At 46.9% G+C, this 23,908-nt stretch overlaps 1 protein-coding gene across 4 annotated transcripts in view; it reads left to right on the top strand.

Moving 5' to 3' along the window:
* Cacna1a (calcium voltage-gated channel subunit alpha1 A) overlaps window positions 1–23,908 on the top strand; it is a 227,284-nt gene that overhangs the window by 109,960 nt on the left and 93,416 nt on the right. For all 4 annotated transcript variants that reach the window (XM_028755489.1, XM_028755490.1, XM_028755488.1 and 1 more), the window contains 8 exons: window positions 5,678–5,781; window positions 8,268–8,383; window positions 8,608–8,670; window positions 10,544–10,633; window positions 16,915–17,124; window positions 20,917–21,029; window positions 23,382–23,494; window positions 23,639–23,770. In XM_028755489.1, coding sequence (XP_028611322.1) covers window positions 5,678–5,781; window positions 8,268–8,383; window positions 8,608–8,670; window positions 10,544–10,633; window positions 16,915–17,124; window positions 20,917–21,029; window positions 23,382–23,494; window positions 23,639–23,770 — 941 coding nt within the window. The remainder of the gene's footprint in view (window positions 1–5,677; window positions 5,782–8,267; window positions 8,384–8,607; window positions 8,671–10,543; window positions 10,634–16,914; window positions 17,125–20,916; window positions 21,030–23,381; window positions 23,495–23,638; window positions 23,771–23,908) is intronic.

Below are 23,908 nucleotides of genomic sequence, written 5' to 3'. Positions count from 1 at the left end.
GAAAGGGTGTCCCCCAAAAAGTAACTATAGTAAGTCAGGAACCAATATGTTGATAAGCACAAACTGTGGCCTTTGGCCTCCTTCAGGGTCATTACCAACCATTGACTTTTTGATGGTCAGATCTACCTCATCTTTATCTCAGAAACTGTGGAGTTGATTGTTTTCTTAAATCGAGAGGGTTTGGGGGGTTGGGCTTTTTAATATCTTCTCTATTGGGGGGTTGTTTGTTTGTTTGTTTTTCTGAATGAGCCAGGCTCAAAAAAAAAAGGGCACCTAAGGATTTCTCTGGGACTCAGGCATTAATTTGCCTGAAGACTATTTCTGAGCGCTCACTAAGTGCCAGATTAGGACTCAGCACTGCTCACGATGAGTCAGACTCCTCAGGCTCTTGTTATCAACGTGAGACATGGTACTGAGTGTGGCCAGAAGTGAAGTGAGTTCAAAGCAATTTGAAAGCAGAATGGCGGGGTAGCCCGGTTTGCGGCCCACCTGTGTGATGTGGTGCAGTTAACATTTCCTGGGGAGAATAAACAGATGGCTGTTCACTCCAGATAGGGAATCCATGACAAGCCAAAGGACAGATCCCACCAGAGTCCCGATTAGCAAACCAACAAACTTATTGGGGTTACTCACAAGTGTGGGGATCCAGAAACATGAATGAGGGAGGGTTACAGGGAACAAGGATGTGACATGATGGTGGAAGCTGTCAGTGTGACAGGACATCACCCAGGAGACGTGTCACTAGACACACTTGGGAGGGACTATCTTGGTTAGGATCACTGAGGAAGAAAGACCTTCAGTGGCCACCAAAGAGAACAAACCATTTTAGAGGCTATGATCCCGTGTGTGCTATAAAAAGGAGAAACAAAGGCAAGCGTCTGTCTTCTGCTTCCTGGCTGCACTGTGGCAGCTGCTTCAAGCCTCTACTGCCTTGACATCTACACCACGAGGGACTGTACTGCTGACATTTGAGCTCAAACACACTTTCCCCTTGAGTTGTTTCTGTTGGGTTTTTGCCCCAGCAATTGCTTTCATATAAAATGTTGCCCAAAACATGCTGTGTTGAAGATGTGGTCCCAGCTGAGAAGCTGAGGTGAGGGTGCAGGCCGCCTCCAAGGGTTCATCCATGGGTAAAATGGCACCTGGGTAGATAGTGCCAATCAGAACTTAGGCAAGGAAGTATGGCACCAGGGCTGTGTCTCTAAAGGACATTTTCTTTCCCTGTCCCTTCTTTCAACAAGCTAAGTGGCTTAAAACAACAGAAATTTGTTCTGTCCTATCTCTGGAGGCCAAAGGACCATGGTCAGGATGTCAGCAGGGCTGTGTGATCTTTGGACACCTGGATAGAATCCTTTCTGGTCTCCTCCCTAGCTAACAGTCTTCCATCCCTGCCTTCACCTACCCCTTGATTTGTCCTTCCATGTGTGTCTGTCTCTGTGTCCTAACTGCCCCCTTTATAAAAGGACACTAGTCACAGGGTTAGGGCCTGCCCTGATGACTTCATCTTGACATGTTAAAACCTGTAGACACTCCAGATGTCACTCACAGGATCTGGGAGTTCTGGCTTAGACACTTTCACAGGAGACTCCATGAACCAAAGGGCAGTGAGCATGTGAGTTTGCCTCTCAGGGCCTCAGTTTCCCACCAAAGAGGACAAATGAATATGCACTGTTTCTTAAAATTCACAAGAGGATTTTAGTCAGTTTCAATAGGTCCAAATTCCACACGTGACTGCCCCAAAGCCCTGTCAGGAGTTAGTGTGGACAAGTACAGCTGAGGAGAACAGTTACCTTGTCATGAAGGGTCTCTTACCACTCCTCTACCACTCCATTTTGTCCCCATATGAGCCACCCCATGTGACAGCCCAGAGCCCTTCTTCTAGCTGGCTGCTTCTGGCTCTGCCTCCTGGGCTAAATTTAGCCTAAGAAGCTCGAACAAGAAGCTCTCGGCTCCGTGGAGCCGTGCTGCCTTCTGTCCAGCATGTCCCAGCGACTTCATTCTTTCTTCAGAATCTTTCTGAAGCACTGGGATGTACAAAGCGCTGGGATCGCTTGGCATGAACTGGGGTCTCGATCAGCCATTTTCTCCAGAACGCTGTCTGTGCCCATGATTAAAAGTGAATTTTTGTTTAATTATTTGAGTACATACCTTAACTGTAAATGTACTTATCTAATTATTTGCTTCCTCATATCACAGAAGATGGAACCCAGAGTCTTACACATGTTCGTCTACTGCTGAGCCACACTCCCAAGCCCTGTCTTAGCTTTTTTATTTTTTAAGACAGAGTCTCATTATTTGATCTGGCTTGCCTGGCATTTGGTATGTCGACAGGGCCAGGATTAAAGGTACTTGGTTAGATTTTGAGAGTCTGTGCTCCCTGGGCTGATCTTGCAATCCTGGGCTCAAGTCATCCTGCCTCAGTTTCCCATGTACCTGAGGTCACAGGTAACTCCACACAATAGTTAGCCTTTTCTTTGCATCCATGCTGTGTCTGGCTACAGGGTGAATCATACTGTCATATGACACTGTTCATGAAGAGATGTAAACAAACATCTACCCACTTCAGATAGGGAACCAAAGTATGAATACGACCAAAGTCCAATTTGGTGAAGTAGTAAGTCTTTCCCTGGATACTTAAGGAGCAAAAATGGCTCAAAGACAGCTACATCACCAAATCCCACTTCATATTGGAGACAGCTCACAAAAGATAAACCTTGAAGACCTGGACCTTGAAGACACTACACCTGCACCGAGGTCAGCAGGTGAAAAGCCATCTCTCAGATAGCTCAGTGGTCTGAGTCTCTCCCAAGTAGCTTGACTGGTCTCTGCTTCTTCCAGGCAGCCCCATCAACCTAAACTGCTTCTAAGCAGCTCAGCATATCTGAGAGTATCTCAGCAACCCTTATAGTCACTCGAGGAGGGAGGGCCTTAGTGAATCTGGTCAGTTTCAGGGACTTCCTAAAGCTTTTGAGTTGTTTACTTCCTGAATTTAAGGAGGTTCTCTGCAAGATGGAATCATTAACCTCTCCTTAGAAGATACTATGTCTTATTAGGAAACTAAACTGGCTAGTTTTATCTCAGAGAAAATTCCTATACAACACATATATACTGTGTCTGATTATGGAGTCACACATGCATATTGTACTGTCTGTGGAGATTTTCACTTGGTATTGTTGTGGTACAGGTTCCTGTGGCAACCCATCATCAGATAAAATTCCATCCCTGTACACTACCTCCTGATGATAGTATTCAAGATTGTCACAGCTTGGAGGATTCTTCTGGTGTTCACTCTGTGAACATCCCTGTGCATGCCTGGAGTGAACATGCGTTCCTATTTTCATCAGGAACCATCTAGGAGTGGCATGGCTAAGGTTTGACAATGCACAAATTAGTTTCAGTAGAAATTGTTAAGTTAATTCTCAGAGCAGCTGTGTTCTGTCCTCTCAAAACTTACATCATCTTGGTATGGTGGTGCCTGGCTCTCATCCCAGGAAGGGGCATCAGGGATTTGAAGTCAGCCTGAGCTACATCCTGATACCCTACCTGAGAAAACAAACAGATCTGGGAATGTGGCTCAGTTCTACAGTACTTGTATCTCATGCAGAAGACACTATGATTCATCCCCAGCAACACAAAGACAAAAATCAATAAATCATAGTAAAAAAATTCTTTCCACCACCTCTAGTGGCTCAAATGTGACTTGATTTGGGAATAGTCATTACACGTGTAATTCATTACACTGGGGTCAGTTAGTAGATGACCCTAAGTCAATATGACCGATTGTAGTGATAATTCTGGAGTTTGGGTTTCTTTTTAAAACATAGAAATATTATAAGAATGTGCTTTGACTGTCTGCAACAGCCAACTATGATTTGTCTAGAGCTCTAGCCGAGACATGGTTTTGTCAGCTGCAGATAGTTTCTGAGATTGCATCATGTTTGGAATTCTGAGAAATTTTAACAGGATATATAAATGCAAGGGCCCAAGAGGTGGCGAGGGTGGTTGTTGGTCGTTCAGGGGGTGGGTTGAAGTTTACTAGTCATTGTGCTCAAAGAAGAAACAGGAAAAGGAAATTAGATTCAAAGATAGCTATCTATATCTCTCCCATCTATCCTTCTTTATCTCCTATCTAGTGATAGGAGTTAAAACCAAGGAGAATAAAGGCTGGAAAAAAAGAAGAACCCACAAAGTAGCAAAGACCAGCTACAGCTGATGTCTTTATTTAAAGGGTAAATACAGCCACAAGCACACATAGGAAGCAGACCATGTTAAGATGAAGGCAGAGTTGGAGGTGGAGTGATACAGGACGCCTGGTGAGAGACCGGAAACACATTTTCCCCCAGTCTTCAGAAGAACCAACCATATCCACAAATTGACCTTAAAGTTCCACCCTACAGAACTGTAAGATAGATTTCTATTTTTTAAGCCTTCCAATTTGTGACTTTTGTTACAGCAGCTACAGAAAACGAATATGCTATAGTGTCCTTGTATCAGCATAACCTGAAAGTTGCAGTGACTCCACAGCCTCATTGGGGGCTGGTGATGTCAATCTTTCACATTTTAACGTTCCTTCTATAGTATTTATGCTTATTTCTAAAGGTGAGCTTTTAAAGCCACACTTAAGAGCCCTGCATTTCCCAAGTGCCCCAAGTAATCAACTACTGGGATGATCCACCTTTCCTAGACTGTGGGAGAATCTTCAGCACCACAGGTCAAACCCACAGATTTGGAAATTCAAAAAGCACATCTGGCTGTCTGTGACTCTGGGCTGGTTGTTTGTCTTTCTCGGCCTCCATTCTAGCTATAAAAATGCAATGGTGATTGTGTAGGGCCTCATGAAATGGAAATGGTGAATTAAATATAGGTGATATGCATTTAGGAGGACCGGCACGTAGTAAATACTCTCTTAGTGCTCATACCAGTCACCTCTCCACCCAACGCTCACCTTCCCCTTTCATCCCCCTCCTTCCCTTCCTACTTGAATATTTGTTTCCATCTTTCTCTCATTCTCCTCTTTCAGTTTTCTGTTCTCATTTCAAGAGTATTCTATTTGTGAACTACTTCTCCCTGCAGAATTAGCTGGGCACTTCCTAGAGATGGATTTGTGTTGTGATTCTCATCACACTCCAGGGAATGGAGAAGATTCTTGAGGGATAAGCTATGGCCAGACTATGAGACTCTGCGGCCAACCATATGCTTTCTCTAAGGAGAAATGGTAGACTATGTAAAAACAAATGTGGGAACCAGGGATTCATTCCTTTCTCCATTTCAGTGGTGTGTGTGAGTGTGTGTGTGTGTGTGTGTGTGTGTATGTGTGTGTCTGTGTGTCTGTATGTGTGTGTGTCTGTGTCTTTGTGTCTGTGTGTCTGTGTGTGTCTGTTTGTTTCCTTCTCATTTCAAACTCAGGTTCAGAATCGTCTTAGGCTTCACCTTGGCTCCCAGATGCCTTGAGACCTGTGTCTGACATGAGACAGCTTTGTCCTCTGGTAGTATCTTGGTAATACCCCCCATCTAAGCTTTACCCTCCATGCCCCTCACTTGGCTTTCAGAGTGCCAGGATTCTGCAAGACATTTGACACAAATTCACAGAAGACATGAAGCTAACCCTACTGCTCCTCGACAGTCCCACTTGGGTCCTACTCCAGTCTCACATGCTTTCCCTGTTTGTGCTCTGCAGAGCAACGATGCCTCAGGGAACACTTGGAACTGGTTGTACTTCATCCCCCTCATCATCATTGGGTCCTTTTTTATGCTGAACCTTGTGCTGGGTGTGCTGTCTGGGTAAGTCTGCCACTCCACTCTCTGTCCCACTCTTCCTAATGAAAAACTGCTTTCCTGGTTTCAGTCAGCAAGATTCTCGTTAGCAAGCCATAGGCAGCTGCGTAGACTGTGAACTGCTTGGGGCAGCCAATGAGGAAGCACTTGTGGGTTTTCTTGTCCATTTTTTTTAAACATATATAAAACCAACACTTTGGGAGCCTGGAGATATGGCTCAGTGTTTAAAAACACTGGCTGCTCATCCAGAGGACCCAGGTTCAATTCACAGCACCCATGTGACTGCCCAGCAACTGTCTGAAACTCCAAATCTGGGAATTCAACACTTTCTTCTGGCCTCTGTGGGTACCATACACCCATGGTATGAAGACATACATGCAGGCAAAGCATCTATAGATATAAAATTAAAAGATAAATAAATATAAGAAAGAATAATTTAAAAATAACAATACTTTGGGTTCCTTCTTTCCAGTCTTTCAAATAACCATAGCACACAAGCCCTATGTGGTGGCACAGGTCTCTGATCCCAGCATAGGAGGCTAAGGCAGGAAATCATAAGTTCTAAGTCATCCTGGGCTTTGGAACAAAACCCTGTCTCAAAAGATAAAATAAGGGGCTGGAGAGATGGCTTAGCAGTTAAGAGCACTGGCTGCTCTTCCAGAGAACCTAGGTTAACCCTCATGGCAGCCAACAACTATCTGGAACTCTAAATCCAGGGAATCCAACAACCTCTTTTGATCTCAGACACCAGACACACACATAGTACACAGACATACATGTAAGGAAAACACCCATACACATAAAATCCAAATAAATCTTTTAAAAATTAAATAAATAAGGTATGAAACTATGGGTAGTGTTTCACACATATAATGCCAGCACTCAGGAAGTTGACACAAGAGGGTTGCCACAAGTCTATTTTCCAATCAGTTCCTGGCCAAATAGGGTTACAGGGTAAGAACCTGTCTCATAAGAACAAAACATCACCAACAAATACACACAGAGAGAGAAGGGGGAAAGGGTAGGGAGGGGGAGAGAGAGAGGAAGAGAGAGAGAGGTCAAAACTGCATTTTCTATGGGGCTGGAGAGACTACTACTCTCCAGTGAAGCATGCTCACTGCTAGGCTGATCTGCTGGTGGACTGTTTGAGCCCAGAACTCTGGAAGCAAAGGCAATAGATCTCTGGGGCTCCAAGGCCAGACTGTTCTACATAGTAAGACTAGTAAGACCCTGTCTCAGTAAAAGAGAGGGGACTGGATTGAAAATTCAGCAGTTGAGAGCACTTGCTATTCTTGCAGAGGACATGGGTTTGGGTCCCAGCACTTCTAGGATAGTTCACAACCATCCAGGGGGGCTAATGCCCTATTCTGACCTCTGCCACCAGGCACATACATACATGTAAGCAAAACACTTGTACACATATAATAAATCTAAAAGAAAACAAGCGTGATTGTTGCTATTGCAGGAGACCCAAGTTCAATTGCCAATATCTGAACAACTTATACACCACCTGTAGCTCCACCTGTAGGGATTTGGCATCCTCTTCTAGACGCCAAGGGCACCAAACAAACATAGTACATGTGCACACATGTAAATGAAAATTATAAATAAGCACCTTAAATCCACTCTCCTAGCACAAGTGGTCCCCAAATCCTCAGAATTACTTTAATTTTTAAAACTAATTATAAATAAACTTCATATTTCTCACCAAAGAAGTCTGGGGGTGCATAATGCAGGTTGATGCTGCCAATGATAACCCTAGACTCTCAGGTCTCTGCTCTGCCATCCTTCTCCAAGGAATCTGCTGGCAAATAGTTCATGTCTCAAGATGACTGCCTGATATTCAAAAGATGGCATCCCCACGATCCAAACGGGAAGAAGCAGAGCACATAAGGAAAGACTGCTGCTGAAGGGAAAGGGGGAAGAAGTGGCGCTAGCCAGGTGTTCTGGGGTGTCAGTTGAATGTGTGACAACCATTGCTGGCTTAGCTTCAAGCTCTTGAGCTCCTTCGTTTTTTGATCCAGTAGGGACATTGGGAAGTGTGTGCACTGTCAGAAATACCCAGCCTTCAAGATTAGGACTCCCTCCTGAGAGAGTCCCTTCTAGGTTGAGAACCACTGCCTTTCACTGAACCTCCAAACTCACATGGCCTCTAAAATTTTCCTAACCACAGAATCTAGTTTTGCTTTTGATTTGTTGGGGGAATCAGAGGGTGGGGTTTTGTTGTTGTTTTGTTTGGTTGGTTGGTTGGTTTGGTTTCAGTTTGTTTTTAAGACAGGGTCTTGTACAGCCCAGGATGGTCTCAATCTAGCCAAGCATGGCCTTGAGTGTGTGGTTCTCCCTCCACCTTCTGAGAGCTGGGATAACAGGCATGCACCAGCGTGTCGGGGTTGTGCTGTGCTGGTGAAGGACTCAGAGCTATGCGCGTGATAGACGTGTTTTTACTGGCTGAGCCCCATCACCATCAACCCCTGGCTTCTCTGATTCTGCAGGGAGTTTGCCAAAGAAAGGGAACGTGTGGAGAACCGGAGGGCATTTCTGAAGCTCAGAAGACAACAGCAGATTGAACGAGAGCTCAATGGATACATGGAATGGATCTCAAAAGCAGGTGAGGTCCTTTCATCCTGGGGTCCAGGGGTGCACATCCCAAGCCACAGACAACAAGGGTCACACCTGCAAGGGAAGGTGATGGTGGGAAGAGAAAGGGGCTCCAAATTGCTAGCCCCAGATATTAGCAGCAAGCATCTGAAATAGAGTGGGGAACCTGTGGTGCACACCTGTAGCCCCTGGAAAATCCTCCAGGCAGGACCTTAACTCGGCTTTTCTCCTCAGAAGAGGTGATCCTCGCGGAGGACGAGACAGACGTGGAGCAGAAGCACCCTTTTGATGGTAACTGTTCTGAGCCCAGCATGAAGGCGAGTCCCAGGGGAGTGGGGTTGGCTGGAGCTGGGCACAGGTACCTGGTTCTAGACGGTATGATAGGCCAGGGCAGGAAGAGACGTGAGGCTGGGCTGAATCGGAATAATCGAGTCATGGGCTTCTGGAAGGGATTTCAGAACCTCCTGATTTACCCCTTCTCCTTGAATCGTGTGTCCTGTGACAACAGTTTTTCTCTTCTATCAAATGGACATAACAGGGCTGGTGAAACAGCTCAGTGGATGAAGGCATTTGCATCCGAGCTGAATGACCTTAGTTCCATTCCCAGGACCCGCATTCCATTCCCAGGACCGGCATGGTAGAAGTAGAGAAAGAAGTGTATATGCATGCACACATGGATGTACATGTGCTTATGCATGCGAGCGCGCATAAGCGCACACACACACACACACACACACACCAGTGTTACTAATCATGAGAAGAAGAATTCCAAAGGTGTAGACTAACAACCGCACCTGCGTAAAGTTCTGCATTTCCTCCTCAGCACCACTGAGAAAAACATAATGAGAGGCAGAGAAAATAAATGAGTCCTCCCCCACTGTCCCTGACTAATATGGTCCACTCCAACCACTCAGATCCCACAAAGCTCACCTACCCAGCGGTGGGAACAGTAGACACAAGAGAAAGCAGAAGAGGACAGATGTGAACCAAGTCCACTGTCACAGGCATGTGAAATGTCCCCATTTGGGGGAGTCTGGAGAGGTGGATCCTCAGTTAAGAGCATTTGCTGCTCTTTCAGGGGACCCAGGTTCCCTCCCAATGCTCCTATCAAGTGACTCAGAACCCTTACGGCTCCAACTCCAGAGGGTTTGGCACCCTCTTCTGGCCTCCATAAGAACTACACTCATGTGCACAAATGTACATGCTTGTAGTTTCTTTTTAAATCTATCTTTAAAAATAACACTATTTTATGTAGCAACAAAAAAAATATTAAATATCAAAACACCAAAAAGAAATCAAGAATCCTAAATCTTTTGTTTGGGAGTAGGAAGAGATTCCCTGAGGGGTTTAAGTCCCTGTCAGAGTGTATATGCACTGGCAAGCCTTGGGGACCAAGCCTTCACACTGGACAGTTACCCCAATCCCAACTGACCCAGCACATGTGTGCTAGGTTAAGGGACGGACTATGTCTTCTGTCCCAGGACTTCCAGGAAGCGAACCTTACTCTGAATATAAAAATAGACCAGAGCCAGTGTGGTGACGCACACCTATAACCTATGATCTCAGTGCTCCAGGGGCAGAAGCAGGTGGATCTCTGTGAGTTCCAGGGCAGTTAGAGCTATGTACTGAGACCCTATCTCAAAAACAAACAGGACTGGAGAGATGGCTCGGTAATCAAGAACACTGGCTGCTCTTCCAGAGCACCTGACTTGGACTCCCAGCAACCACATGGTGGATCACTTTTTATAACTCCAATCCCCAGGAATCTAGCGCCTCCTTCTGGCCTCTGTTTGCATTGCATATTTGTTCTGCATAGACATGCATACAGGCAAAACACTCAAACACATAAAATAATAATCGTTAACTAAAGTAAATAATAAAAACAGAACAGATTGAACATAATGTTTCTGAGGCAGAACAGATTGAACATAGTGTTTCTGAGCCTGGACTTTAGAGTCAAGCGGAACAGTACTAGACTCTTGTCTGGACTCCTTAAAGCAATGCCGCTTTACCTTCCCCAACGGTGGCTTGCACATGTGTACAGTGCATGCTGTGGACCAGTGAGCATGGAGTGCAGGTGTACAGTGGGCATGGCATCCTGCCACCTTGCTGCCATCCTGGCATAAAAGGGTAATGCCATCTTCTCTCGCTATGTTTCCCCTTGTTGGAGCTCTTCGGAGAGCTACTCTGAAGAAAAGCAAGACGGACCTGCTCAACCCTGAGGAGGCCGAGGACCAGCTGGCCGATATCGCGTCTGTGGGTAAGTCCCTCTCTCTACACTGGTCACTGCTCATCACCCAAGAACGGGAGGCTGAGCCCTAGGGGCCAGGCGGCTGGATGTGGGCCTTAAAACGGCTTCTCACCCTGGCAGTGTGGGGCTTGCATTGTGATGAGAACCTTCCCTTGGCCTTTGCAATTTATTTGGTTTTGGGTACTCATTTCATTTTTCATACCTCGCTGGAGCCTGTCTCCTAATACCATTGTAGTGTCTCAACTGAATGAGCCCCATGAATCTCTTTTAAAGATTGATTTGTTTCAGTGTTTTATGTATATGAGCATGCTCTTTGCCTGTATGGCTGCGTGGCAGAAGAAGAGGACATCAAATCCTAGGGCTCATAACCACTGAGCCGTCTCTCTAGCTCCCGCAAATCTCTTTATTGAAAGTGTAAATCCAAACTTTACTCATTTATATCCGGCTCCAGTCAGAGAGCAGGCTCCTAGTTACCCTGACTAAGTCCACTACAGCTGAGTGTCCTACTCCTAAATGATGGGCATAGCAAAACGTGGTGGCACCCACCTTTCTCTCAGCCCTCCAGAGGCAAAGGCAGCTGCAGCTGTGAGTTAGGGAGCAGCCTGCACTACATAAGGAGTCCCAGCCAGCTGTGAGACCCTGTTTCTAAAACAAACATAACACAGCAAAATTCCTCTCTACCTGAACTGTTTCAGACTCTGGGTGTTTCAGACTCTGGGGATATTTCCATATATATCAGGTGGTGTCTTAGGCACAGGACCAAAGTCTAAAACCAACCTTTATTTATTTCTCAGACACAGAGCCTAAGGGTAACTTTAAACTCCTTTAAAAATACTTTTGTGTGGCCTGGTGTGGTGTAGTACTGGCATTTAATCCCACAACATGGATCTCTGAGGTCCAGGATAACAAGAGTTACATGGTGAAACTCTGTCTAAAAATGGTATTAATAATACAATAATCACAATAACAATAATTTTGTGGGCAGGCAAGATGGCTTAGCCTGTAAGGATGCTTGCCACTACTAACCCTGGAGCCTGAATTCAGTACCCAGAATCAATGTTGTTGAAAGGAAAGAACCAACTCTCACAAGTTGTCCTCAGACCTCCACACTCACTGCATGCTACACACCGACACACAATAAATAAATTACATTGTAATTTTAAAACACAATTTTGTGCAGGTTTTTAAAGTTTTTATTTATTATTTTGTTGTATATGATATGTTGGGGATGGTCCCACATGCCACAGTGCTGTTGTGGATGTCAGAGGACAACTCTGGAGTTCTGAAGTGCTTTACCCTTCTTGTCAGCCCCAGACGGACTTTTCCATGTGTGGTGTTGTATGGTGTGCAGAAGTTTAACACTGGGAGCATGTTGCCCTTAGATGTTCAGATTAGGAACGTATATCTGCAGTCACTGACTCATGAATTGGGTATGAGTACTGGGTTCAGTACAAGTCAGAGGCTCAGTCAGGAAAGTGCTTGCCTCAAAAGCACAAACACCTAGTCAAAGTGCTAGAACAGACTGGAGCACATTTGTAACCCCAGTGCTGACTCACTGGCTGGCCAGCCAGCCAGCCTAGCTTAACCAATGAACTCCAGGCCACTGAGAGACCCTCAACTCACAGGGATGTGGGTGGTGTCCTGAGGATGCTACCTCAGGCTGTCCTCCAGCCTCTATGCAGACATCCGCCCACACAGACACAAACATGGGCATGCATGTGCACAGGCACACACACACACACACACACACACACACACACACACACACACACACGGATTGGTAGACAAAGGTGCTGGCTGCCAAGCTTGACCTGAGTTTGACTTCCCAGGACCCACATGGTCAGAGAAGGCTTCTTGGAGGAGACAGCATTTGAGTTGAGAGCTGAAGGCTGAGGGCAGACAGAATTGCTGAAAAGGTGTCTCTTCAGCAGTGCCACTGGCTGGCACTGGGGATGCTGGGAGGAGCAATGGGAGAAAGGGGTGTCAATGCATACACATCCCTCTAAGATCGCCCATGACCATCTTTCCTCTCAAAGCTCCCTAGCGCCCCCCCAAGCCCTCCCCCCGTGGCTCTACAGAGGACAGCTGCCTCTAGCCAGTTTCTCTGAGTAGAAACCTTGCTGTGCACATTCGAAGTTGCTCCCCACACCCTATGGGCGTGCTTCTGGGGATAATTACAGGATCACAGCTATGAATGACTTCCCAGCTCTTTCCTCTCTAAGCCACTGAATAACAGGACATTCATTCATGAACTTGTCAGGGACACAGCTTCTCACTGGTCCCCGCCCCGGCTCTGGCACGTTCCCTCTGCCAGCTAAGGATGTTTGCAATGATGCTTTAAAGCTTGCTTTCCATTTCTGGCCGGAACACACCTTTGTTTCTAGTGACTGTTACTTCCGTTTCTATTTGTGGGCTCACCTGGTCATGTCCTCTGGGTAGGTTCTGCAGACATCTGTTTCTGCTTCATGAAGTCAGCATTGGCCTTGAGGACTCATTTTAGAATCTCTCTTTCCTCTTCCTACTCCCCCTCCCCCTCTTCCTCTTTCTCCTTCTCCTCTTCTTCCTCCCCCATCCCCCTCTTCTTCCTTCTCCTCTTCTTCTTCCTCCTCCTCCTTCCCCTCCACATCCTCTACCTCTGTTTCCCCTTCTCCTCCATTTTTCTTTTAAACTCACATAGTCTCCCTGTGTAATCCTGACTGACTTAGACCTCACAGAGATCTGCCTGCCTCTGCCTCCACAGTTCTGTGGTTTAAGGTGTTCACTACGTCTAGCTGTCTACTCCCCCCAACTCCCTGTAGAATGGAAAGATTACTAGCACTGACCACTCTCACAGAAGACCAGGGTTCAATTCCCAGCACTCACATGGTGGCTACCATTACCTGTAACTCCAGCTCTAGGGGATCTGACATTCTTTTCTGGCTTCCCTAGGTACACAAAATTTTCCACATAAAGTAAAAGTAAATCTGGCCAGATGTGGAGGCTTTAATCCCAGCACTCCAAAGGCAGAGGCAGGAAGATCTCTAGGAGTTTGAGGCTGGCCTAGTCTACTTAGAGATACAGGTCAGCCAAGGCTACATAATAAGACCTTGTCTCAAAAAAAAAAAAAAAAAACCAACAACAAAAGTGTGTGTGTATTTATGTGTATGTGTACATGTGTAGGTGTGCATGTCACCATACACATATGGAATCCAGAAGACAACCTGTGGATCCTAGAGATCAGACTCAAGTCATCAGGCTCGGAGGCAAGTCCCTTCAGCCACTGTACCATCTTGCAGGCCCCACGGTTTGCTTTGTTTATCTTAGTCAGAAAGCACCTTTGTCTGTTTTGTGCTTGGGAACCCAAGTTCAGACCTTGTGAGTTAGATGGGTGAACCCCACTCCTAGTGAGTTTCTGGCCTTCATCCTTCATTCTGACAGACATGAAAATTTGATCCAACCAATCCCATGCTGACAAGGCTGAGGGGAAACAGATTCTCGGACGCTTTTGGTGGGGGCATAAATCTGTGATAGTCCTGTTTGTCAGCGTATCACTTGGCATTATCTGATTACAGATCAATTCCTTGATCTACTGTCTATTCAACTTTTATTGTTTGTTTTCTCGCTTGTTCGGAGCTGAGGGCACAGCGGGATGAGTGGGAGGAGTCTGCCCTTCTACTCAGCTCTAAACCCAGCCCCTTCACCTACTGCTAATTCTCTGGCAGAAGTCCTTCTAAAGTTTGAATACATAAACGCAAAGGCCAGAATGGGGGGGGGGGGTCACAGGGAGAGCTTGCTGAGAATCCACGAGGCACTGGGTCCTACTCTTAGCACCCTAAAACCAAAACCAAACCCTAAAAGTCTGTGAGAGCGGAGGGGTGTCTTAGGGGGTGAGCCTTGCTTTGCAAGCGTGAGGACTTGAGTTTGAATCTCAGAACTCGTGGAAAGCCAGAGTCAGTAGTGTGTGTGTGTGTGTGTGTGTGTGTGTGTGTGTGTAGCTCACGCACATCAGTGAGATAGAAGGCAAAGACAATGCACTCCCAGAAACTTAGAGGCCAGATAGCTAGCATCAAACAACAAAAAAGAGCTGATTTCAGTGGGAAAGGTAACACACACTCTAATACCAGCACTGGGAGACAGAGGCAGATGGATCTCTGTGAGTTCAAGACCACACCGGTATACCTAGTGAGTTCCAGGCCAGCCAGGGCTACATAGTAAGCGTCTGTCTCAAATAAACAATAAACAAAACCCTTCTGAAACAAGGTAGAAGGGGAAGACGAGATTCAGAGTTGTCCTCCATATGTGTACCATGCCTGTGAATGCATATACAAGTGTCACTTCATATACACAGAAAATTTTTGTAAGAAAAGACGTCTTTTAACTTTTTAAATGGACCCCCAAATACAGTCTGTAGTTTGATATCTCATGGTGGGTTCCACCCAGGCAGCAAATCTGCTCAACCACAAAGGGGGAGACCCCATGCTAACCACTAGCTTCCTAGCCTGTCCAGAAGGGATATCTGGGATCCCAGAGCTCTAAGAAGGAAACTCTATGGTTGTGCTTCTTCACTGGTCCCACTGTGCTATGAATTAGTGGGTGAGCCTCCCCTAGGTCTTCTCACGCTGAGGAGCTGACTGTGGGACAAGGAAGGGGACCTGGACGGGGACAAGATATCTGCTAGAAAGACAAGTTCCTTCGTTGTAAGGTGTGGTCAGAGAATGTGTAGCAGTGTTGCATACTTTAAATGGCTAGGGATGCTGGAAAGACAGCTTGGTGGCTAAGATGCTGCCTGTGCAAGCCTGGGGGCCTGAATTTCATCCTCCAGGAACCGTGTACAGAGTAGTGTGTAATGGTGCATACTAATAGTCACAGCCTGGAGAAGATGGAGACAGGTGTGTCCCTGAGGCTCTCTGGCTAGACAACCTAACCTAGAAGGCAAGTTCCAAACCCTGTCTCAAACAATAAATGTGGATGGCACCTGAAGACCTCTGGCTTCCACATGCACGTATGCACACAGATGTAACTCAGAATCATTTAGGTATGCACACATGCACACACACACACGTGCACACAAACACACATACACACACATACACACACATGCACATACACAAATGTTCACAAAATAGTAAATAATAAAAAATCCAATTATGTAGTCCACAATTATCTTCAGTCTGTATCTACTTGTATAAAATGTAATTAAGCTACATTTTTTTAATTTGTAATAGTTTTTTAATATAATCATTTTTAAAGGCGGGGACCATGGCTCAGTAGTACGTGTACGTCTACTGTGAATAAGGCCCTGAGTTCCAATCCTGACAATTTCAAAAAGGTAAAGAAATGAAGGAATAAATAAGATGCAGAACACAGAGCATGAGAGAAAAGTGAGGCCCTGTAGGTCGAGGTCTCCAGTCAGTTATTACATTTGGGGCCTGGAGAGATGCTTGGTGTTTTAAAGCATGGAGTGGGCCTGAATTCAGTTCCCACTCCCACAGGAGGTGGTCCTGGCCACCAGTAACCCTCATCTTCTTCTGGCCCCATGAGCATGTGCACACACACGGCACTTGCACACACACAAACATATTCACACCCCATTCGAAAATAAATATTCAAAAATAATTATTACATCCCATTTAGATAAAATAACTGTCTAGTGTATCTGGTGTGTGTACATTCACAAGTATGCAGCTGTGTGCACCCTGCCTGTACATAGAGGCCAGAGGAGGAAACCGACTCTTGCTGTGTCATTCACATGTAATGTCTGTGTGGGTACACATGCACTTGGAGGCTGGAGGACACCCTGAGGTGGCCTCCTCAGGAAGGCCAGCCCACCTCCCTAGAGATCTGATCTCTCACCAGCCTGGAGCTCACTGACGAGGCTAGACTGGCTGGCCAGTGAGTCTCCTGTCACAAGTACTGGTATTACAAGTGTCCTCCACTCAGTCCATGTTTGACATGTATTTTAAGGTTGAACTTGGTCTTTGTGGTTTGGGGACAAGCTGGCCCCACATATCTGTTTAACTTGTGTTTTCCTTGAGTGGCAGCTTTCACTCGGGTGAGAATTCTGCCTCTGTCTTGTCCCCAGTTCAGTGCCTAGTAAGAGCAGTTCCCCAGTGAACCCCAACTGAGTGCCCCTAATCTAAGCATCAAAAAGCAACAAGTTCCAAACAGCCACATAATGCTGCAAGTGGGACAGACCACATTTCACACTTGGGAAAGCCAGGATTCTGTCACCCCTCATTGTGTCCCATCTCACGTGGCTTCTTCACCGAGGACCATCCCAGGTCTCACCCTCTCCATCCTTTTCCTGACAGGATCTCCCTTCGCCAGAGCCAGCATCAAAAGTGCCAAGCTGGAGAACTCAACTTTTTTTCACAAAAAGGAGAGAAGAATGCGTTTCTACATCCGCCGCATGGTCAAAACTCAGGCCTTCTACTGGACCGTGCTCAGTCTGGTAGCCCTCAACACGCTGTGCGTCGCCATTGTCCACTACAACCAGCCCGAGTGGCTCTCCGACTTCCTCTGTGAGTGTGGCTCTCGAGCGTTTTCTCTCTGCTGCGTCTTTGGCCCTCCCTGAACCTGCCTTTGCCTGTGGCCACATCTGCAGCTGAAACGGGGGTGGTGCAGCATGCATGTTAGCAGGAGACCTGAAGCAGCCAAGAGAACGAAGGCAGAAGGGTTCTGTAGCTCACGGTTTGTCAGGGACAAAGGCATGATGCCACCTGCTTTAGCTTAGCTCAGGTAGAACCTCCAGGTGAGTGACATGGGATTGGAAGGAATGTGTTGCAGAGCCTGTGGTCACACCTACAGCAAGGGAGCTGAGACAGACACACAGACAGACATCAAAAAGAAAAAAGAAATAGGAACTGGCTAGATGGCTCAGTGCGTAAAGGCACACGTGTCAACCTGAGTTGATTTCCAGAACCCACATGGTAGAAAGAGAAAATGGATTCTCAAAAGCCCTCTCACTCCACAGGAACACTGTGGCATGGGCATGCACACACATACACACACACACATGCACACATATGTGTGCACACACATGCATGCACATACAGTAGTAAAAGAAAAACAAGCACAGAAAGTTAGAGACAGGCTGAGATAGATATAAATGCAAAGACAGAGACAGCAAGATATAGACACTGACAGACAGACAGACAGACAGACAGACAGACAGACAGACTCGGAGTAAGACAGGCAGCAAGGACAGCATTCGCACTGTATAGTCCAGCCTCCTATGACACAAACCTTTGAAAGGGTCACACAACACAGCCAGCCTTGCCCAGCCTGTCTTTCTCTCAGTTCTGAGAGTCCAAAGCCGGAAGTCAGGGTGCTGTTTTTAAGTGAGATACAGGGATACTGATGAAGTGTAGACAGAGGACACAGGAGACAGACCATGAGAGAGCCACACAGAGACAGCAGCGTGTGTTTGTGATGTGCACTTTCACGTTCCCACCTTAGAACTGCATGTGTCCTGCAGATAGTGACGACCTCTGCCCCTCTCCTCCTTCCAGTACTAGAGCTACAACTCTGGATTTACACATAGTAAGCTGCGGGCTCTAACCACAGGGCCACACTCACAACCCACGCTAGGAGATTCTAGGCCCCTGACCCTACTCCTTTTGTTCAAACGTCTACTCCTCTCCCTCCTCTCGTCCTGCTCCTTGGCCTCCCGTCTACCCGGGCTCACCTTTAGAAGACTCTTCCAACACACGTGAGCCCAGCTAGCTTTCTCAACCATGCGAGGACCCTCAGGGGTTTAGCCTCTCGACTCTACCCAGATTTTTAGGATTTGCCTAAACTGAGCATAGGCACTGGAAGGTGGAAGGCCCCAGGCCTGGAAAAACTCTAAGGAATCAACAGAAAAAGATGACAAGGGTGAGGACCACCTGGCTCTCCCCTGGAGCCCCCTTGAGAACTAAATCTTTTATGCCTCCCAGAGTTGTTCTGACCTATTCACTGCCCTTGTTCAGAAGTGGCCTAGAACAGCTATAAAGAACAGTCATGCCTCTGACCTAGGACAGCTATAAGGGACAGCCATGCCTCTGACCTAGGACAGCTATAAGAGACAGCCATGCCTCTGACCTAGGACAGCTATAAGGGACAGTCATGCCTCTGACCTAGGACAGCTATAAGGGACAGCCATGCCTCTGACCTAAAAAGGCCCAAATTGTATTCCAGAGGACTGATTCCTTGAACCTTTGTGGTCCCCAGGCCTGTTGTCAGACCCCACAAGACACCCCAAGGGGACTGTTCTTTATCTGAGCCTGACCTGCTTCCAGGCTACCTAATTTCGTCTGGTCCCTCTGGAGCAGTGCAAACAAGGGCTTGTTATTTCTCGGTACGACCTCTCCTTGTACTCTATTTTTACATGCCTATTTTCCTCCACTAATCATCTTGCAGGCTGTCCTGGTTATGGAAACAGGGGATTAGGGCTTCCTGCCTGGAGGCTCTGGTGTGTAGACATCTTTTAGTTAACCCCGTTCTCCAGTTATGAAAAAAGACAGAGAGGTGAAGGAACTTCTCCCAGGTCACGGAGCTCATAAAGAATGGATCCAGGATTTGAACCCAGACAATTGTATTCCTAAATCCAAGCTGTGTCTGCTAGTGGAGTCTGTGGCATCTCAATGCATGTCCTACCCCTAGATCCAGACTGTAATCTACTGATCAGAGGTCTTCAGTCCTAAAGGAATCCATAAGTAACAAAGGGTGAGGTGGCATGGCTGGGAGATTGAACTTAGTTCAGACAAATACAGGCCAGCACGAGGGGGCCCCTTGGGATCAATGAAATGAGTACACAGGCCTCGGAGTCTCTGTGCGGATCTGGTAGAGGGTGTGGCTGACTGTCCTGAGGATTTACCAGAGTGTCGTGTGTTACTAACGCCCATGTTTCCGTGGTAACTAAGGGGCAAGCGTCTCAGAGACTTCTGTCCTCATAGAGCTACCTTACTGTGTCTCAGAGGGGCTAGATGTTATAGGAGGATCTGCCTCCTTAGCTGCTCTGTCCTCGATACAAAGGGTTACTCCCCAAAATAAGGAGTTTCTGAGAATCTTACAAATCAAGGGCCGTTTTGACAAGAAATGACAATGAGGGATATTTGGAAATCAATTCAAACCACCTCCCTAAAGCATGACCTAGCTCAGGCCCTTGGCAATCATCTTAGCTAACCCACACGACTGTAACACAATACCTGAGGCTGGGTAAATTTAAAACTACAGACATTTTCTTTCTTGAATTCCTGGAGCCTGGGAAGTCTGCATATGGCCCTCAGGGAGGCTTGGTTGTCTACTGGGAAGTTGTTCTCTGCCCTCAATGCTGTATCCTCCGGATGATTGAAAGCCAGAGATGAACATTCACATCAAGCCCCTTAATAGGAACATCTGGTGCTGTTCACGGGACTCGAAGATGTCCTTCAGCCATCTCACACTGTTCCAGCAGCTTTATACACGTGGAACTGCTCCCTGGGGAATACCTCTCAGCGAGGGCTTTAGAGGCCAGGTGTCGTGACACACACCTTTAATCGCAGCATTAGGGAGGCAGGGGAGGCAGATCCCTGTGAGTTTGAGGCCGGCAGAGTAGGAATGACAAGACTAGGTAGTGAGACCCTGTGTCTCAATAAGCAAATTATCACAGATTTCCAGAGAGGAGCGAAGGCATTCAAACCATGGCAGCTAGCAAACAGAACTAGCTCTGGAGCCATAATCATGAAGAAATTACTTTGAATTCTCAGTCTTTCCTTTTGCTTTCCTTTTGCTTGCTGTTTTGTTTTGTTTGTTGCAGTGATGAATTAGAACCCAGGGATTTATACTGCTCGACCCCTGAACTCTCCGTTGGGGGATTCTAGACTGGCTTTCTGCTGCTGCAGATTCAAGGCCTCTGCCTCTCACTGTCTAGTTTCAGGCAGGCATTCCACTTATGTTTGGTTGTACCCGAAATCCAGTTAATCCCTCACTAAATGTAATAAGCCACACAGAGATTCATCACTCAACACAGGAACTTGGCCCTTAGCATTATCCTACACCCAGCTTTCTTCATCAAACCAGGGTAAGAACTATTCAATGAATACCACTGGATTTGCTCTCACTCTTTTAAGACTGCCCTAAATTTGGGTGGTTGTTTGGAGATTGGGGACACTAGGTCCTATTCTATCGCAGAAGAAAAAGTGAGGCCATGGGAAAGCATCCATGAATAGCCATTGGCCATGATATATGGAGTGTCATCTCTTCTTCCCTGCCTGCCAGGGAGACACCAGAGAAAATGCAGAGGCACGGGGCCTCCACACAGCCTAAACCTCGCTTCTTCCTCTCCCTTGCAGACTATGCAGAATTCATTTTCTTAGGACTCTTTATGTCCGAAATGTTTATAAAAATGTACGGGCTCGGGACGCGGCCTTACTTCCACTCTTCCTTCAATTGCTTCGACTGTGGGGTGAGTACTGCCTTTTCCAGGCCCCTTGCTCTGCGTCTCGTCAGCCATGGTTGATACCTGGGGACTTCGTAGTGCAGGGGAGGGAACTGGATATGGCTTCTGCTGCGGTCCTAGCCCTGAGTCTGAGGCAGAATTGTGAATCAAGGGAAGCTTGGGCTGCCTTTCAGTAACAAAATGGTGGCAGCAGCGGCAACAGTGATGATGGTGATGGTGATGATGGTGGTGATGGTGGTGATGATGATAAGGTCGCCTCTGGATGTGTGGTGATTGGGGAAAGAAAAAAAGGGTCACCAAGGACACACAACTGCTGTCACCAAGAAGGGACAGCATAAGCTGTCTTAGGAAAGTAAAGGTAGGGAACCCAGTGGTTCTGCAGTGAGTAAAGAATGGAACTAATTTCTATTTTAAAATCTCAAGGCAGCCAATCAATGGTGGCACACCACACGCCTTTAATCCCAGCACTGGGGAGGTACGGGTGGATCTCTGAGTTTGAAGACAGCCAGGGCTGCACAGAGAAACCCTGTCTCAAAAAAATAAAAATGAAAACGGAGGCTGAAGAGATGGCTCGGCAGTTAGAGCACTGACTGCTCTTCGGTAGGACCCAAGTTCAATTTCCACATGTTGGCTCACAACCATCTCACACAGACAGACATGCAGGCACATAAAATAAAAATGAATGAATTATTTTCTAAAAACCCTAGGCTAGACATAGTAGCAGGCACCTTTAACCCTGGCCCTTATGAAGTAGAGACAGAAGGATCAAGAGTTCAAGACCAGCCTGGGCTACATCATTATTAGTGTGTGCTTAATAATTCCAGGCCAGCTCAGGCTTGGGCTACATAACACTCTGGTTTTTGTTTTTTGTGTGTGTTTTTGTTTTTTTTTTAAAAAAAATCTTGGGCCAACAAGATGGCTCAGTCAGTAAAGGTGCTTGCTGCCAAGCCTGCTTACCCGTGTTCAACTCCCAGGACCCACAAGGTGCAAAAAGAGAACCAACCCTTACAGGTTGTCCTCTGCCCTAAACACACACACTCACTCACTCATATTCATAATAACAACAAAGAATAAATAATTTAAAAATAAATAAATATAAATTAAAATAATAGAGAGAAAGAACCTTGAGGAAAACCAGACATCAAAGGATACATAATACCTAATTCCATCTCTGTGAAGTGGCCAAGGAGACAGAGTCACAGACATCAGCACTGGGGCTCAGACAGGGAATGGTGGGTGTGTCCCAGGTGGGTGGGCCCCTCTGCGGCTATAGTCTGGCCCGGAAGTGTGTAGACAACAGTGGGCTCCTGTGGATGAATCTGAGCTGTGCACCCAGAGGGTTAATTTTATAGTGTGGTGTGTGTGTGTGTGTGTGTGTGTGTGTGTGTGTGTGCTGGGACAGCAGGCATATGTGAGGTTTGGGGGTTTTTTGTTTGTTTGTTTGTTTGTTTGTGGGATAGGGTTTCTCTGTGTAGCCCTGGCTGTTCTGATTTTGCTCTGTAGACCAGGCTGGCCTTGAATACAGATATCTGCCTGCCTCTGTCTCCCAAGTTTTGGGATAAAAGACGTGCACCACCATTATCTAGCAGAGAGAGCCTTTAGTAAACAAAAAAGTAGTGGAAAAAGATGAGTTGGGGCCCATCATTTGTTAGCCACTGTGACAAAATGCCTGATAGATGCCTAAGTGGTGACAGATGCCCCCAGGTGATGACAGATTCCCCAGGTGGTAGCAGATGCCCCCAGGTGGTGACAGATGCCCAGGTGGTGACAGATCCCCAGGAGGTGACAGATGCCCAGGTGGTGACAGATGCCCAGGAGGTGACAGATGCCCAGGTGGTGACAGATGCCCCCAAGTGGTGGCAGATGCCAAGATGGTGACATGATGCCCAGGTGGTAACAGATGCCCCCAGGTGGTGACAGATGCCCCAGGTGGTGACAGATGCCCCCAGGTGGTAGCAGTACACACCTTTAGTCCCAGAAATTGGAGGCAGAGGCAGGTGGATCACTGAGGTGGAGACCAACCTGATCTACAGAGTGAGTTCCAGGACAGCCAGGGCTACACAGAGAAACCCTGTCTCAAAAACAAACACAGAAACAAAACCTGCCAGAAACAACCTAAGGAAGAGGGGATTTTGACCCCTCGTGACAGAGGTCCTCCAGCCAGACCCCACATCGTAACAGCGTCATAGACTTCCAATAAGCAGCCTAAACCTGAGCCTGTGGAGACGTTCCAGATAAACACCGTCATGTGTCCCTGAAGGGTGGACCTGGTTTAGGCCCTGGGAAAGGGTTGGAGTCCGAGGCCAGCCGTGACCTTGAGACTGAGCCGTGACCTTGAGACTGAGCTCTCTGCTGCAGGTCATCATCGGGAGCATCTTTGAAGTCATCTGGGCTGTCATAAAGCCTGGCACATCCTTTGGAATCAGCGTGTTACGAGCTCTCAGGTTATTGCGTATTTTCAAAGTCACAAAGTAAGTCTTTGAGGTTTCTTATCACTCTGACCAGGGGATGAGGAGGGAAGGCACCCTGCCCTGCCTCCGTATCCCTGCCCTGCCTGTGTATCCCTGCCCTGCCTGCGTATCCCTGATCCACCCCATGTTGGCTTCTGCCGGCAGGTACTGGGCGTCTCTCAGAAACCTGGTCGTCTCCCTCCTCAATTCCATGAAGTCCATCATAAGTCTGCTGTTCCTCCTCTTCCTGTTCATTGTCGTCTTCGCCCTCTTGGGGATGCAGCTGTTTGGTGGCCAGTGAGTACTGCCTGCCTTCTTGGGCTTCTCACCCAGAACTACACACACACACACACACACACACACACACGCACACACGCACACATGCACACACACACACACACGCACACATACAGACATACATACGCACACATGCAC

Source organism: Grammomys surdaster, unplaced genomic scaffold (assembly GCF_004785775.1).
Source record: "Grammomys surdaster isolate TR1022 unplaced genomic scaffold, NIH_TR_1.0 126063, whole genome shotgun sequence".
Lineage (NCBI taxonomy): Eukaryota > Metazoa > Chordata > Mammalia > Rodentia > Muridae > Grammomys > Grammomys surdaster.
Note: the sequence above shows the minus strand (reverse complement) of the source record. Positions and strands in the feature narration are given on the sequence as shown.